We start from the raw sequence: 14,246 nt of genomic DNA on the forward strand, positions 1-14,246 counted from the left end.
TCTCCTAAGTGCAAGAATGGTTTCTAATCGCTGGTCATGTACAAGAAGTTCACGTTGAGCTGCATTTCGTACACGTTTCTCAAATCACAAAAAGCTATCCTGACAGAAGAATAACATGTGGGGACTTTTGGTTTAGATCAAGACCTGGTATGCATGAATAATTTGCCCAAAGTGAGTTTATGCAAAGGGTCGCACTGAGAGCTGGCACCTCTTTCCGGCTGATTTATCAGATTGTGGTGGTGTTAGCTTTCGGAAAACGAGAACTCTGCTTTACTTCATCAGTCTTACTGACGCACGATCAAAGCCTTGGAAGTTCAAACTGTGTGTGTTCTGGGGTAACTCACAGTTTATGGAGAGGCTGTGATCCTACGTGATCTGTGAGATCTCAGTTCGAAGAGCTGCATGAATTCACAATGCTTGCCAAACTCTTTGTGCATTAAAAAAAAAAAAACTTGGATTGCGTGTTGTTTTTTTGGGCCATTTCTAAAAATTATCTATAGCTTTTAAATAAATACAGGTTGTACTTAACGGTTTAAGCCTTTCAACACTTGGCTTGATTCTGTCAATGAAAGAGTTTCTTCCTGATGTGAACAGATTATGAAACTTAGCCCAACTGAAAAAGGATCTATAGGTTGTGCAACAAATATGCAAAACTCTGCAGTCATGAGGCAGTGAATGATTCACTAAACACAAAGGCTTCATTACTAGCTGACGAAAAATGTTCTTTTTTAAGACCAAAACAACAGACTTGTGTATAGACCACGTGTGTGTGTGTTTGGCGCAGGTTGAGAGAAAAGCTGAGTAACATGCGCTAATGGATCATAAACATCAGGTGCGCAGTTAAAGTGTTGACAATAGTTACTTTATGCTAAGGATTAAATATATAGAGACGTCTTCTTTTTAGTTTTCTTTCCACTAATGATATTTATCTCCTTAGTCAGCACTTAGGATAAAATCCTGGACTAAAGTTATGTCTTGTAGTTCATCTGGGTCCAGTTAAACTGAACTTCTGAGGATTCTGTCAGTATTGATCTTTGTGAACATTTACAACATGGATATAGAAATCAGAACTCGGGATTCTTTAGAGGCTGAATTCCATGTTTCTTATTTTAGTTAAACAAAATAAAAACAGTACAATATGTAAATTATAAAGCTGAACTATAGGCCATAATGAATCGAAATGGCATCATCTATAAAAAAAAAAACGGGTGAATCGTGCCCTGAACATGGCTAAGGATGTTGTACTTTTCTTTGAGGTGCTACAAGGTACAGTGCTAGGTCCTGTATAACATGTACGACATGAATATAAAATATTTATGTCAGAGACTCGTTACTTAATATAATCAAGAAAATTAGTACGATTATTGATAAATGCCTTAAGGCTATTATTAGCACGGATGGCTGGTATAAAATGTGCTAGTACGCCTTTAAGTGTGTAATATTTTGCGCTACATCGTGTTTATTATGAGACCTCATGATATAATCGCATTGGTCAACCTTAATAGTTTCATTGTTGAGCTATTGATAGATATTAGATTTTAGCCTCACATCTAAGATCATACCTGTGAATATTGTATATAGTAAAATCTTAAGGAACTTGGGTGCTGTAAAGGAGAATAACAGTAAAGGAAAGAGATTTTGTTGCCATCTGAATGGAAGGACAGAGGAGGCAGTTCGAGTTGAGCCATCACCTGGAAATACTTTAAAAGAGGTGAAGATCTGAGACTAACAGCGCGCCACTTGGAAATCAATCTTCCTTCTCTTTCATCCTAATTCGAGACCACTGGATTGAGTCGCTGCCCCAATAAACTGTGTCAGTATGCCTTTCAGATCCTGGTCCAAGTGTAATTTTGGACACCGTGTTCATACAGAGGCATGAGCTGAGACGGAGTGGTGGAACCTGAGCGCCGTCTGTTCCAAGCAAGTCGTCATGCCCGAGCGGGAAATGACACGTTGTGTTTTTGTTTTTTATCATCTCAGCCGTAACCCTGTAATGAACTGTTTACTCAGATGGATTTGGTTTGGTAAAGTTGTGTGAAGAACTTCATGTCTTTAACTGTGATAAAGCCAATCCAAATCTCTCTTGTGGATCAACAAACAAATGTAAAAGTGTTGAACTCATTCAAAAGTACAGGCATTGTAACCCAAGAGCATGCAGATCAGTTAAATGTTGACATTAGACACACACTTACTGAAATTACCTATTAAAAACATACAGGAGTACAAGATGCTTTAGTCAGCAAACACGACTGAACCAAAAAAAGTTGGTTTCGAAAGTCAATTTCGAAAAATTAGCTTACTTCTCGTCGAGTTGCACCAAAAAGCTCCATGCATTATTTACATTAACTTCCTTCTACTTTCAGAAAAGCCTGGAACAAATTCATCAATGTCCAGCGCATGAATTACTGACTTTTATAAGCTAGACTAAAGAGATTTTCCCATCAGTCATGGGGCACTGAGCATCAAAAAGGCATCAGGTCTCTCGAGAGTTTGGAGAATGAGCTCTCACACGAAGCTGTCGAGAAACCCGCGTCAAATAACTGAGAAATTCATTCTTACATTCTTGCGAGAGCGCAGCCAGCATCACCTTGAAGCTTGATTGGACCGCTAAAAAAACTATTTCTGGAAAGGCTATGGAGATGTTCGTGGAAGTCAGTACCATGAAATGTGCTTGATTTTGGTTCAAGTTAAGTCCAAATTCTTGCTCGTGCTCTCAGTTTTCTTATTTGCAAAAAGCCTTGTTCCAAAAAAAAAAAAAAAAAAAAAAAAAAAAAAAATCCCTGCATCTAGACGATCCCTTTTGGGGTCTTTTGAGTTCTGTATAGAAAAAGCTCATGCACTGACAGCAAAAATTGGACATTACCAAATATTTCTTATATAGTAGTGATTCTTTTCAGTTTGATGTGGTCCAAGCATAGGTTTTGCCCTTTGCCCTGTGTGTGTGTGTGTGTGTGTGTGTGTGTGTGTGTGAAGTAACATTATTTTGCACAGCATTTGCACCATAATGATGCTAATAAAAGGTCAATGAAGTCATCATCATTATAAATCCTCCATATTTAACCACTCCAGATGTCAAAGAAATCCAGCCCTTACTTCAAAAGACATCAAATCACTTTTATTGACTTCCAACTGCTATGCTGTAAAACAGGATTAAACAGTCGAGATCATGCATTTTCCCATTCCTGTACTACTGAGGTAGCTACAGTCTGAACATGGGATACTGACGACAGCCAATGAAGTACTGGATTTTTTACTGCAGGAGCAGAAAAGAAAGCTCGATTTGTTTTTAAGAAACCATCATTTCCCCCATAGCACATTATTTTTTAAAATCATTTTACTGGAATATATGGGGAAGATTTCACCTTCCAGATGCTAGACTAAAAATGACACCAATGGGAAAACATGACATACAGTACATATACAGTATTGCTTTTCATTTGTGACATTCGCACGAGAGAGCAAAACCTTCATTGCACTGCTCTTAGGTCACTTTATCTCTGAATTTTACTTCCATCGGTGTGTTGCAGACGTGCTACACTGAAATGCAAATCACAAATCTCCAATCACAGCCCTAAGCAGTACTCTGGGTTTTGGTTGGAATCGAAGAAGCGCAGTCGCCATGTCTTTCTGTGCATGTGGCCTGCTTTATAAAGCCGAGACGTGGAGTGTCCCAGAGCTCGTAAAAACAATCAGATCTGCTTTCAAGCTTGAATTTGACTTAATCCAGGTCTCACTACACAGGGATTTCAATTTTTAATGGAGATACCAGTGATGTCCATGATATGTACTCTTAGTACTGTCAATCATCAGTGCAGAGTTTTCTAATTCCTATTGCACTGAACCCTTAATCATCAAGCTATTCAAAATGACTCTGCTATTATTACATGGATTTCCTACATCTAATTATATTAGTAATCTGGTGAGATGGTAGATCATTCCTTGTCATGGGGTATCCACACACTTATCTGTATCCCCAGACTTATCTGTACAAAGTATGTTACATGTAGTAACAATACAAAGTGCAGTGTACGGAGTGTCATGAAGTGTGGAGTGACTGGGGAGTCTTTATGGAGTCCTGAGGGATCTGTATGGTGGTCAGATCTTTATGGAGTCCTGAGGGATCTGTATGGTGGACATGTCTGTGTTGAGGCATCTGATGGCCTGAGTGTAGAAGCTCCTCCTGAGCCTCTCAGTTTAATACATTATGCACAGCAACAGACTGGATACACTGCATTCTAAGTAACATGGCACCTTTGTCATGATATAAATGTTTTGCAACTTAGTGGTTTATATAGAAATAACAAGTGCTGTTTGCATCAACTCCATGATCGGTTGGCATCAGCCCTGAGGTGGGGCAACTTTGTGAATAGCTCCACATGGAACTGGGCCAGGTTAAACAACCATGACGTGGAACATTAAAGAAAAAAAAACAACGTGAACAATAACACTGTGCTGATTTGTGCGCACTTTGAAATCAAACCCAACTGTAAAATAGTTAATAGGACCCAGATCTCATGTAACTAGCCATGTCCTGATTATGATTCATACCAGCCGCTTGGACGCTCTCGCGAGGCCCATTTTCTCAAAACTGCCTTAATACGTTTAATTAACGCAACATAAACCGTCGGAAATGTTTGACCATCATGAGTGGCTCTGTTTTCTCGCATTCACGACCATAATAACTGAGGCTGAGCTGTAAAAAGCTTGAGAGGACTGAAGCTCTCTTTCTTACCCTTGTTTACTTGTGTAAAAGAAAGAGATACTTTCTAGGATTCCAGTTGTAATCCTGGAAAGCAGGAGTTTGACACAGTTTGGTGATTTAACTACGCTAGTAGTAATTAGCTGACAGAGTGTTAGCGCAGTGAAAACACCGAGCTGTGCTGGATGCTGGACACTGTGGCCCCTCGCCGTCTCTCCTCGGCTTAAAGCCCATCTAAAAACTCCTGCCAAATAAGTCCATTACTTTCCCTCGTAAAAAGCGGACGATCGAAGTTGCCATGTCTTTCTGTGCATGCGGCCTGGTTTATAAAGCCGAGACATGGAGTGTCCCAGAGCTCGTAAAAAAACAATCTGATCTGCTTTCAAGCCTGAATTTGACTTAATCCAGATCTCACTATGCAGGAATTTCAATTTTTAATGCAGATACCAGCTCATGATGTCACTGACATGTGCTCTCATGCATGCATTCAGGGTAAAACATTTCAGCTCTGTTTACTTCTCAGATGAAAACAAACCTGACACTTTTCCTCCAAGTTATTCAGCTGGGTTTCGTTTTAATATTTTGACAAAGCTTCACAACATGTCGAGTATGGGGAACAGTTTCAAAATGTCAGATTTCTGCTGTTGGGCTCCATTTGGTCAAATGTTTGTGTTAGCCACTGGTCATGTTGATGTAATCACAAGAGGTTCCATAGAAAGGTGTTTTCCAGGTACATTGTTGCTGGTAGAACAAAGTTAAGTAATAAGCAGCAATGCGGTGTGTTGACATTTACGGTGTAGCCGTAGTTACGGGGTCACGGGAGACTTTCTGCTTTGTAAGCTACGGCAGCAGTCAGAGCAAACGCAAATAAAATTCACTCGGTGGAAAAGAGAAATCACTGAAGGGGACAGGACGCGTAACCTCTTTCAGGGTGTGGTTTCTTTTCACTTCAAGCCAACTTTATCTAGGTGATATTTTGACTTATAAATTCTCAAACTGAGCTATAATGAACCAATAGAAAACAAGAGGGCGGGGCTGTGGATAGAAGTGCAGGATGTCATTTGCCCTGTTAACATGCCACCACTGATATACACTAGGGATTTTTTTTTGTGGTAAAATTCTACTTTTTCTCTTTGCCTGCTAGAAATTTCTAGTTCACAATGTTTGCACAACGAAATATTAATCCAAAGAAAATGGAAAAGATTGTCAGTTGTACAAGGGGAGTGATTTTTGCATCTGCTTGCATCCCTTCTGAAATGAAGCCCAGCTCTCCTCTTTAGCCGTAGCTGAAAACTGGATGTATACAGTGCTGATGATTCCCGGGCTGGTGTGTGTTTCAGAGTGTGTGTGTGTGTGTGTGGACAGATGCAGCACAGCTGGTGGGGGAATGACTCATTTTTGCAAGCTCGACCCAAATCTGCTCTGCAATTCAAATAAATACCTTCATGCTAATTCGATATCAAAGTCTCTCTCTCTCTTTCTCTCTAGCACATAACAGAGAATTAAATATGAATGTATGTCTTTAGAGAAATTAAAAGTCACACATACAAACATATAACTAAATATAGCTCAGATATTGAACTGACAGTAGTGCAGCTACAAATCACAGGTGTATATCAATGTGCTCGTTCTAATGCGTTATCGTTTCTATGGTAACAGCTCATTCACAGGGACTTGTACAGCAGACGCGCCACCTAAACGGATATAAAAACGTGCAACAGGAAATAATATGTTTAAAACTTTAGCTTGCTTATAGTATTCGAAGCCTGACATCTTTCCAACCCTATAGGGTCAGTAAACATTATAAAATGGCCACTGAGTGCAAATAAAAAGCCGTATGCACACACACTCTCTTTCCTACACTCTATACGAGTGTGTTTTATAGAAACGCACAGCATGGATTCAGCGAGTTATAGCCCAATATCTTTTTCTTTCTTTCTTTCTTTCTTTAAATCTCCATTACACACCATTTGGTCACGATTTGTAAGCAGTGTGTGCATTTCATTGCTATAGTTTCACCAGATTACACTCTTAATATATAGCTCTTTGTGGTACAATCACTGAAACATGACTCCTTCTTAACCTCAATATTTCTTTTACCCTCATGGATTTTACTTGAATTTGATAGAACAGTTGGGATGCTGAAAAACACAGCTTTAGAAACAAGCCACTGTGATGATCGTCGCTTGGTGACTCTCGTTAAATTACTGCTGCTGTTTTATGACGACGACCTCCTGCTTTATAGCGCAAAACCTTTTTGTTCTCTTGCAGGTTCACATCTTTTTTTGATTCAGGACTCCATTCAAGAGTCTTAGAGTGCTTTCACCCCTATTGGTGTGTTTGCAGAGTTCAAATAAGAGCGAAATTGATGCTTTTGGCTTGTTTGCTATTTGGTTTGATTTTTCAAATTATTTAAACAAAACAAAATGCAAAAAATTTGTTTAAGGGACAAAAACACCAGAGACCACAGAGTTAACAAATATAACAAATGACTAAATAATGATATAAATAACTAATGTATAACATTTTCTCTGTTGCATCCAGTGTTTATTTTCTCTTTTTGATCGTCCGTTCAAATTCTCCAGAACACATGGCATTCCTGCAGCTCTGTCCTTTGGCTCATTTCGTGTCTCGTGGCTCAGATTAGCAACTCACATCCACAACAAAACGCCGCAACCCAAAACACATTCACCGATTCACTTCCTGCAGTGGAATTGATTCCGAGTCAAATGTCTCTCTCTCTCTCTCGCTCTCTCACTCACTGCAAACGAACTGCACTAGAGCTCACTCGGAAGCCCTTTGAGACCATCTCGCTCAGACACTTTTGGGCTGCTTGTTTCAGTTGAGGGTGATTGCAGAATGTGGCCTGTCTAAAGCACTGCACAGAAGGGAACACACACACCAGAGCTCCATTCAAACAGACTACACGCTGTATATGTGAAAACACATTAAACATCACTAAACCACAGCATGCTCATGAACATGTGGGATAGAGTCAGGGACGAATGCAGATTTTCATCACTGGGATCCTAAAAGAGCTTTTACCTGTGCAGTGTTTAGTTTGTTTGAATGAATCCCTGGTGTGTGCGTGTGTTCTCTTTGGTGTGGTACTTTAGGTGAGAGAGAGAAAGAGAAAGAGAGAGAGAGAAAAAGAGAGTCTCTCTTCGCTTCGACTCTGTGATTTGAAAGTGATTCAACTCGGAATCGACTCGACTGCAGGAAGTGAATCAAACAAACTGTGTGCGTTTTAGACGCAAAACTGAGCCAAAGCACAGAGCTGTAGCACTGCAGAAACACCTTGTGTTCTTGGATAAACAAAAAGAGAAAATAAATACTGAATGCAATACACAAAACACTTAAAACTTTTTTTAATATAATTATCTAATCATTTATTTTAGCAATCCAAGCTCAGGTGCTTTGTGTCACTGTATTTGCGATGAACGTTTTATGTCAGAAATTTTACAAGGACATTTTCAGCTCTACATGCTAATTAACAGTGTCAATTTCACTCTGATACAGACTTGGCATATATAACGCACACCAATCGGTCATTGATTATTTTCCTATAAATTCCTATTAATGTACAAATTAATATGGCATGTTTTTGATGAATATTACTCTTGTGCTCTTTAATAGTTGTAATAATATGTAGCCTTATTGCCTGCTGAGTATATCCTACATGACATACAGCTTAATAGACTTTTTTAAACTGATTCCTGATTGGATTAAAAACCACAATTCTTCACTTGAAATGGATTTCTTTCTTAAAATAATAAGCTCTTAAATTCCGCTTGTGTAAAATTATTTATTTCGTGTGGTACTTTTCAACACAGCTGAACACAGCACCACTGAGCTGAGATGCTGAATAGTGAATATTTCTCCAGAGGCATCTCTGAAAAGTGTCAAAATGCTCAAAATGTTAAACATCTGCGTTTCTATTCACAATCTGAAGGTTTCGGCACATTGCAGGAGAGAGCTGTGTTAATCCGAGCTGTCGCTGACATCTCAGAGATGCGTCCATTTTTCTTTAACATCAGCAGTGTGTGTCTGTGTGTGTGTGTGTGTGTGTGTGTTTGGGGGGGGGCGGGAATCATACTCAAGTCATACAGTACTCTAACCTCTACATAACTCTGTCTTATGGTATTAAATGTAAGAAACAAATGGCTTGGAGGTCAGGTGTGCATTACTTTGAAGCTAATTCCACAAGACAGCGCCATCGTTTCGGAAAAGCAACGATTTTTCCTGGAGCCGTTTCGCTTTGTGTGCTCGCGATTAGTTCCGCATGTCCAACAAACTGAAACATCAATGCATCCAAATGAAACATTTCAGCTACAAGAGACGAGGTTTTATGGGTGCAGGGCAAAACGCTATCTCAAACAACAACCAAAAATACAAAACAAAACAAAACAGAACAGAATGTGGTCTAAAAGTTCACTACAAACTACGGCTTAGGATGTGTAGTAAAGGCTTTATCTGGTCAGATCACTGCACTGAGGTTAAGAGACAAAAAGATACAGAGAGAAATGAAGCCAGATGGAGAGAGAGAGGGAGAGAGAGAGAGAGAAGGGAGTAGTAGTATCGCCGTCTATAGCCCTGTTTGGTTGGGATTAGTTTTACACAGTGAGGTGGGATAATGTAATTCTCATCCGTGTGTGTATCTCTAAGAGTTAATCCCTTTCTGAATCGGTCAGGTCAGTAAATTTTTTTTTTTACAGACTGCTCATGCACATGTCTGGAAAGATTACACCATATTTTACCTTCTATAAAATGAGCTGTAAAAAATAACCCCAGACACGGATGGTCCATATGACAAAAATATCACGGTTCGCAAAAGCATTTCTACAATATAAGATATGATATGAATATGATATCTGAGAAAAGCTTACTGTAAAGCTTACTTTATCACAATATCCCAAGATCGTGGCTCAAACCCCAGGTAATATATCGCAGTATACTGGTAAAGATTGCATTGTATCCTGTGGGAAAAGAGTTTTAAGTTTGTAAGTTTAGTTTAAAGACACTCCAGTAAGCGCTCGCTCTTTTCTATCATCTCCTGCCAAAACCAAAAACGAGTTTAAAACTCAGAACAACAAAATACAGACGTTTGAACGTCAGAATTGAGAAAGATTTTTTGCTTTTTGTTATTTAAGAATGAAAAATCGATACATGGTGGTCTGGTGCATCTTTCTGAAAGATGTTGTTTATTTAACACGCTTACGAAAACAAGACCTCAGGCAGCGCTTTAAGTTTGCCAATGAGTTTTTTTTTGTGGTTTCTCAGGAACATGACAAGCTGCGTTTCATTTTTGTCTTATTTACTTCAAGAGAGAGAATAGGAGAGGCTGGTGAGGGAATGACACCAGTTGGTTGTTTACAGCTGCTATAACGTAAGTGATAACAGGAACCGACTCGTGTTCCACAACTATAAACAGATAAAAAGTACAATGGGTCATTTGATAATAAACAAAACAAAACCGAAATGCTTCAGAATGTGTTGTTACATGAAAATAAACTTCGGGGAGGGAACAAGAACCCCGCTTCATCACATCACCCTGGTGGTGATACTTTTCCTAGAACGGCACAACACCATATGTTCTATTCCTTACCTAACGTCTGGCTAAATTCATCTTAGACCTCACAGACCGAACTTGCTAGTGTTTGGATAGTTCGGTATCAAGTGTGTTTTGGATATGTAGATAAATATGATTCTGAAATTGTCTGATATTTTGTGTTAGCCATGTGACATATTGTACGAACGCGAGACATGCTAGAGCGAGAAATGTTTACCTGCGATGCAGAGGCCGAATATACTCAGCAAGACCAGGATGTAGAGGGAAACGATGGCATATTTGATGGCGGACAGAGAGTCCAAGTGGCCGCAGCAGCTGTCCGTTTTCCTCCGCCGCTTTCCAGAACTCGCTGCACAAGAAGAGAACAGAAATGAGGTGAACGAGGAAATGAGGGCCGTGCCACAGAAATACGATTCAACATTTCTCTAGACGAGATACAACAGGAAAGGTATTTCATGACGTAATACAGTACTACATTTAGACAACAAGACACTGAGCAAGTGAGAGCGTTAGATGAACAGAGTGATGTTAGAACTCGACTTGCAAAATGTCTGGTAATGAAACTTTTCAGAGAGAATGCAGATCAGTAACAAAAAGTATGACAGACGTTTACATATTACAGATGTATAGGAGTTTATCTGTGTTGTGACATCACATGGCAGTGTTTGTGAAGAAATTACACTTTATATAATGATGAAAGAGACACAAAATGTATAGTTTTGAAACTGGGTGTTGCTTCAAATTATCAGCATCCTTTATTTAAAAAAAAAAAAAAGAAAAAAAAAGAAAAACTCAATAAAAAATAACATAACTCATTAATATTACATATTTTTAAATAATAATATTTTCTCTCAAAAATGTGTGTGTCAAAATTTCTCACACCCCTAAAGGAATATTTTAATGTTATTTGTTAATATAAATATTATTTTTCACTCAACAGGAACCATGTCCTGTTTCCCTGGGATATAAATATGATGTTGCACACATGTAAAATTCATTACAAAAATCACCACAAATAAGGCACACATCAGGTAATGAATGTAAAAAATACCATTAAAAAGAATATGAATAAGGATACACTGAATATTACTAAAGTTAAAATCTAGCATTATGGTTACGGTGTGTCTAAAACAGTCCATTAAAGATTGTAGAATTATGATGTAGAAATCACACGTACACATGGTTAACTGTTATATGTTCAAAGTTAAAGATATATATATGGGTTAAATATACACCTCAGCATTAAAGAAGTAAAGTGACATCATTATTTAAATTATATATATATATATATTATTTTTATTATTTTTTTCTCCTGGTAATGGACGAAGAAGGGAATGTACATGTCTGTGCAACCTCAAATTTATACCCCAGGACACAGTCAACACTTTCAGCAAGACACAGAAAAAACACAACACAACAAAAGTATCTGCTTTAATTTTCTGATTATACAGAATTTCTGGAAACTCAGGATTTGCTGTTTACTTCCATGAATGTGCATAAAATGTCAACATTGGCATCATGTCAGTGTTTATGTGACCTGTGGATGGTGTCAGAGTTTCACATTACAGAGCCTGGCTTCAGAAGATTATGTACATAAACACACTTAAGACTTCAATAATCACCTCCTGGAAATGACTTCCAAAAGCATGACTCACTTATCTACAGTCTCGCCTTCTCATCGGTTTATTAGGTGTCTCGTTCAGATATTTGCACGGCTTTGACTCGTAAGAATCAACAAACATTTCCACCACCTTTATGGTCTGCAGGCCATTTAGGAACTAAGTGAAGCAAGCTGGCATTCCTAAATGTTGTAAATGTTTTCTTTAAGCATCTGAGCAGAAATAACAGCAGTGTATGAGGACAGGGAAGCAAGTCGGTAAGGATTTAATGTATTAGTATGTAAAAATCATCACTGGAATTTTTCATTATCCATAGTTACTAATTAAATAAGTGTAGTATAGAAATTCTACTATTATTTCACTGTTATTTATTTTCTGATTATTATTCTGATTGTATCTACCTTCAGTTGTCCTTAACATGAGCAGAATTGAAAACAGGTATGTAACCTATTAATTCTCTCACTTGTATATATTATGTGTGTTTGTGTTCACAGCTTGACTCAGTTTCTCCTCCTACAGCTGATCTGCAGTTTGTTCCTCATTCCCTGTTTCTAAACTAGCAAATCCTCACTCCCAGATGTCAAAACACTCGCTGGTTCCCACTAAAGCTCATGGAGGAAAAAAACAGTTGCGTGCGGGCAGCTCACACAGCTCCCCATGACACACCCAGCTGTTCTGCTGTCAACACTCCACTCTCAAGGTTGTTTTATTACCCAGCATGCTCGCTGATTCTCTCCGCTCTGGGATCAGGTGTCATATGACCACTGTTAGACTAAATTATTAGGACATATCTTTAAGAATGGTGAGACTAAAGTGCAGAGTTGTTTTCCCAAAGAGGCTAGGCGGCCAAGTGTTCTACACACGGCACCAGAATATTAAATAAACACTGAAATATCAGTTTTTATTCTTATATCCAGGATATAATGGTTTAACCAAGCCACAGGCAACTTTCATCCACCCTTGTTTGATGGCAAATCCCAGGAGACTAAAAGCCTGATTTTCTCCCCCTCTCTCTATTATTTGAGCTTACCTTCTTCACAGAGGTTGAGTTTGGACAGGTTCCGTCCATCGTAGCCCTCCTCATAAAACGAGCCATTGTCTCGCTCCTCATACGTGCTCAGATACATGGCCTTGTTCTCCATTCAGGACCTAAAGCAGGAGAGAGACATTCAAAACCACCATTAAGAGCTGAACAAGAACAATCAGAACCATACTCACTGAATCATATTTTTTAACCAGGACACTGAAGACCACACTCTTACCATTCAGGATCATTATTTTAAATATTCATAGCTTCAACATGGACAGAGCTGATCTGATTCTCCATTGCACGCATAGCATGTCTATTCAGAACTGGTGGGCCAGTGGCGCAATGGATAACGCATCTGATTATGAATCGGAAGATTCCAGGTTTGGCTCCTAGCTAACTCTACCCTCTAGGTCAGTGGAGGCCCATTGATTAAGGGTTACCAATCAGAAGGTCAGGGATTCAAGCCCAAGCACCGCCAAGCTGCCACTGTTGCACCCTTGTGCAAGGCCTCATGGCTGACCCTACACTCTGACCCAAACTTCCTAACAAGCTGGGATACGCAAAGAGAGGAGTTTTGCTGAACTATAATGTACACATGACAAAGGCTTTCTATTACTCCTTTTTTACCATCTCACCTATTCAAAACCACCTTCACATTCATTCAGAACCATCCGATTTAGGACCAGCACTGTGTCAGAAATCATTAGACAAACATTTAGAACTTCCTTATGATCTATTCTGAACCACTGTTACTCATTTAGAACCACCTGACCCATTCGATCTAGTCCAAACCAACATGGTACCCATTCCAAACCACCATCTCATCCATTCTCAACAATCTCACCCATTCCAAACCAATAGATTACCTATTTAGAACCATTTACACCCATGGTTTAGAAGGATTCCAAACCACCATCCTTCCTATCCTGAAGCAAAATGTTATCAATTTAGGACAATCTTTGCCATTTAGAACCATATTCTTACCTTTTCCAACACCCTTTCCGAACCAGTGTTACACAGTTAGAACCATCTCGCCCATTCCGAACCACCATCTTTCCCACTCCAAACCAATATGCTACCCATTTAGAACAATGCTACCTAATTAGACACAACATAGTACCCATTTAGAATCCTACGACCAAGTCCAAGTCAATATAGTATCCATTCCAAACCACCATCTGCCCCATTCCGAACTAATATGTTGTCAATTTAGAATGACTTTGCCCCATCCGACTCATTTCAACCACCATTTTTCCCATTGCAAACCAACATTACCTATTTAGGACAATCATCACCATTTGGAACCATGTCCTCACCCATTCCGAACCA

General features: G+C 39.0%; 1 protein-coding gene across 1 annotated transcript in view; it reads right to left on the reverse strand.

Moving 5' to 3' along the window:
* The window catches only part of scara5 (scavenger receptor class A, member 5 (putative)), a 62,828-nt gene that overhangs the window by 43,454 nt on the left and 5,128 nt on the right, over positions 1–14,246 (reverse strand). The window contains exons 2-3 of the mRNA XM_026917639.3: positions 12,918–13,036; positions 10,486–10,617 (exon numbers count right to left, since the gene is read on the reverse strand). Coding sequence (XP_026773440.3) covers positions 10,486–10,617; positions 12,918–13,029 — 244 coding nt within the window. The 5' untranslated portion in view covers positions 13,030–13,036. The remainder of the gene's footprint in view (positions 1–10,485; positions 10,618–12,917; positions 13,037–14,246) is intronic.

This window comes from Pangasianodon hypophthalmus, chromosome 30 (assembly GCF_027358585.1).
Source record: "Pangasianodon hypophthalmus isolate fPanHyp1 chromosome 30, fPanHyp1.pri, whole genome shotgun sequence".
In the NCBI taxonomy this organism is placed as follows: Eukaryota; Metazoa; Chordata; class Actinopteri; order Siluriformes; family Pangasiidae; genus Pangasianodon; species Pangasianodon hypophthalmus.